Raw genomic sequence first — 2,348 nt, 5'->3', positions numbered from 1 at the left:
AAGCAGTAAGGGAAAAAAGGCAAGTAACATATAAAGACAGGCCTATCAGAATTACAGCAGACTTCTCATCAGAGACCATGAAAGCTAGAAGATCCTGGGCAGATGTCATACAGACCCTACAAGAACACAAATGCTAGCCCAGACTCCTATACCCAGCAAAACTCTCAATTACCATAGATGGAGAAAACAAGATATTCCATGACAAAACAAAATTTACACAATATCTTTCCACAAATTCAGCCCTACAAAGGATAATAGATTGAAAACATCAACATAAGGAGCAAAACTACACCCTAGAAGAAGCAAGGAAGTAATCTTTCAACAAACCCACATAAACTTAATTCCACCTCTTAGAACCAAAATAACAGGAAGTGACAATTACTTTTTCTTAATATCTTAATATGAAAATTAATATTACCAACATACCCTAATCGATTAAAATCCAAAAATATGAGGAATTAGAAATTTGTTGATTGTCATTCATGGTCTCTCTAATTTAGTAATTGGAGAAATAGGTCCAACATTGTACAATCTATATATACTTTCAACTTGTTTGTTTATGACAGTGTCTGGCTGTGTACAACATAAGGGTCCTGAAATCTCGCTTCTCCTATCTCAGCCTCTCTATTAGTAGTATTGTTTATTTCATGTTTTCACACTATACTATGGTTTTCAGAACAGCTTATATATTTCAAAAGTATTTATATAGCCAAAGGAAGCATAGACAATTAACTCAGGAGGTGGCTTGTAAGAGAACAACAAAGTGAGACTGAATGCTTTGCTTGACATTTGTAACTCTTGTATCAAGTTTGAAGAAGAGGACTTTATAAGTTACTCTTTCTCTGAGATGAATACTTTTCCAAATTATCACAGCTAATGAACCAAATTCTTACCCTCACCTAATGTCTGTGCCACCCTCCAAGCAAAACCATTGTTTATTGAAACAGTTGGTGAATGACTTTACAGATAGAACTTATTACATACACCATTTCTTAAATGATTGTAACCTGTTCTCTGTGGACTAAGAATGAAGTCACTCACTCAAGTCAAATAGCTTTGACCATAACAGGAAGTCTGTATCCAAAAATCGTGCCTACAATTCATTTCTTGGTGCAGCAGAACTGTGAATTCTCTCAGCTTAACTACAATGGAGGTAAAATCCTTTGGTGATATGAGGGTCATTGAAGTCCAGCCTTATTACAATGTAATCCAATGTCTAAAAATTGTTCTTATTTTGGGCTTGTACCACAGTAACAGCCAAGATTTTAAACTCTACTAAAATACAAAACAAACAAACAAAAAGACTTTATATATTTATGTTCATTTAAGAAAATACTAGTAGTGGTATATTATTTTCAAATATACAGTTAATATGTTTGGAGTTATTTAAAATTTATATTGAGAAAAATGTATTTTCACTATTATTATAGACAAGCATCTACATAAGACTGTTATATTGATTATTGTTTTATATCAAACAAGTTTTATAATAATTATTTTTACTGTTATAATATTTTATAAATTTTAAGATAAAATGATGACAAAAAAAGATTGTAGGTATTGAAGGGGAGGTCTCTGGGAGGAGTTGGGGTACAAAAGGGAAACAAACAAGAATGTGATTTAATCCTATTTACTTAAAATATGTTTTTAAATGTTAACAAATGCAGATAAATTGAAATCATGTAACTTTTCTCATCATAATGCAATAAAAGTTAAAAGAATTCTAGTAACATAACTTTGTAGTCTTCTGTGTTTTTCATGCTGTAAATTGTGTATTACGTTCTCAGATGCTTCAAGTAAGCTTCAAGATCTTTACTTTCTAGGAAGAAGATATCATGTCTGCACAAGGAAAAGAGGAAGCATCGGATAGACGTCTACAGCAGCTACAGTCTAGTATAAAACAGTTAGAGTCAAGGTAATACTTCTGTGTCGCTAGGTTTGCATATGTACAACTCAGTAGAGTTTTGATTATATTTATTGGGATAGGTATCCTATAAATGCTAAATCAAAACTTTAACCATGGCTTTAAAATCTGAACATTTGTTTACAATTATATTACTATACTTTGAACATATGTTCAAAATCATTTACCTGGGTATTGGGGCACATGCCTTTACTCTTAGCACTCAGGAAGTAGGGGCAAGAGGATTTCTGTTATTTCCAAGGTAGTCTAGAGTTCTTTGTGAGTCCAAGGATAGGCAGGTCTATATAGGGGCTCTGTCTTTAAAAAAAAAAAAAAAAAAAAAATTTTGGCTGGGCAGTGGTAGCACACGCCTTTAATCCCAGCACTTGGGAGGCAAAGGCAGATAGATTTCTTGAATTTGAGTCCAGCCTGGTATACAGAGTGA

At 33.0% G+C, this 2,348-nt stretch overlaps 1 protein-coding gene across 7 annotated transcripts in view; it reads left to right on the top strand.

Moving 5' to 3' along the window:
• Positions 1 to 2,348, top strand: part of Sclt1 (sodium channel and clathrin linker 1) — a 130,540-nt gene that overhangs the window by 66,435 nt on the left and 61,757 nt on the right. For 6 of the 7 annotated variants that reach the window (XM_031376705.1, XM_031376706.1, XM_031376704.1 and 3 more), the window contains one exon: positions 1,824 to 1,915. The exons of the other annotated variant lie outside the window; for it this stretch is intronic. In XM_031376705.1, the coding sequence (XP_031232565.1) occupies positions 1,824 to 1,915 (92 nt within the window). The remainder of the gene's footprint in view (positions 1 to 1,823; positions 1,916 to 2,348) is intronic. 7 annotated transcript variants of the gene reach the window in all.

This window comes from Mastomys coucha, unplaced genomic scaffold (assembly GCF_008632895.1).
Source record: "Mastomys coucha isolate ucsf_1 unplaced genomic scaffold, UCSF_Mcou_1 pScaffold17, whole genome shotgun sequence".
NCBI lineage: Eukaryota > Metazoa > Chordata > Mammalia > Rodentia > Muridae > Mastomys > Mastomys coucha.
The sequence above is the reverse complement of the archived record's forward strand: the minus strand, read 5'-3'. Positions and strand labels throughout refer to the sequence as shown.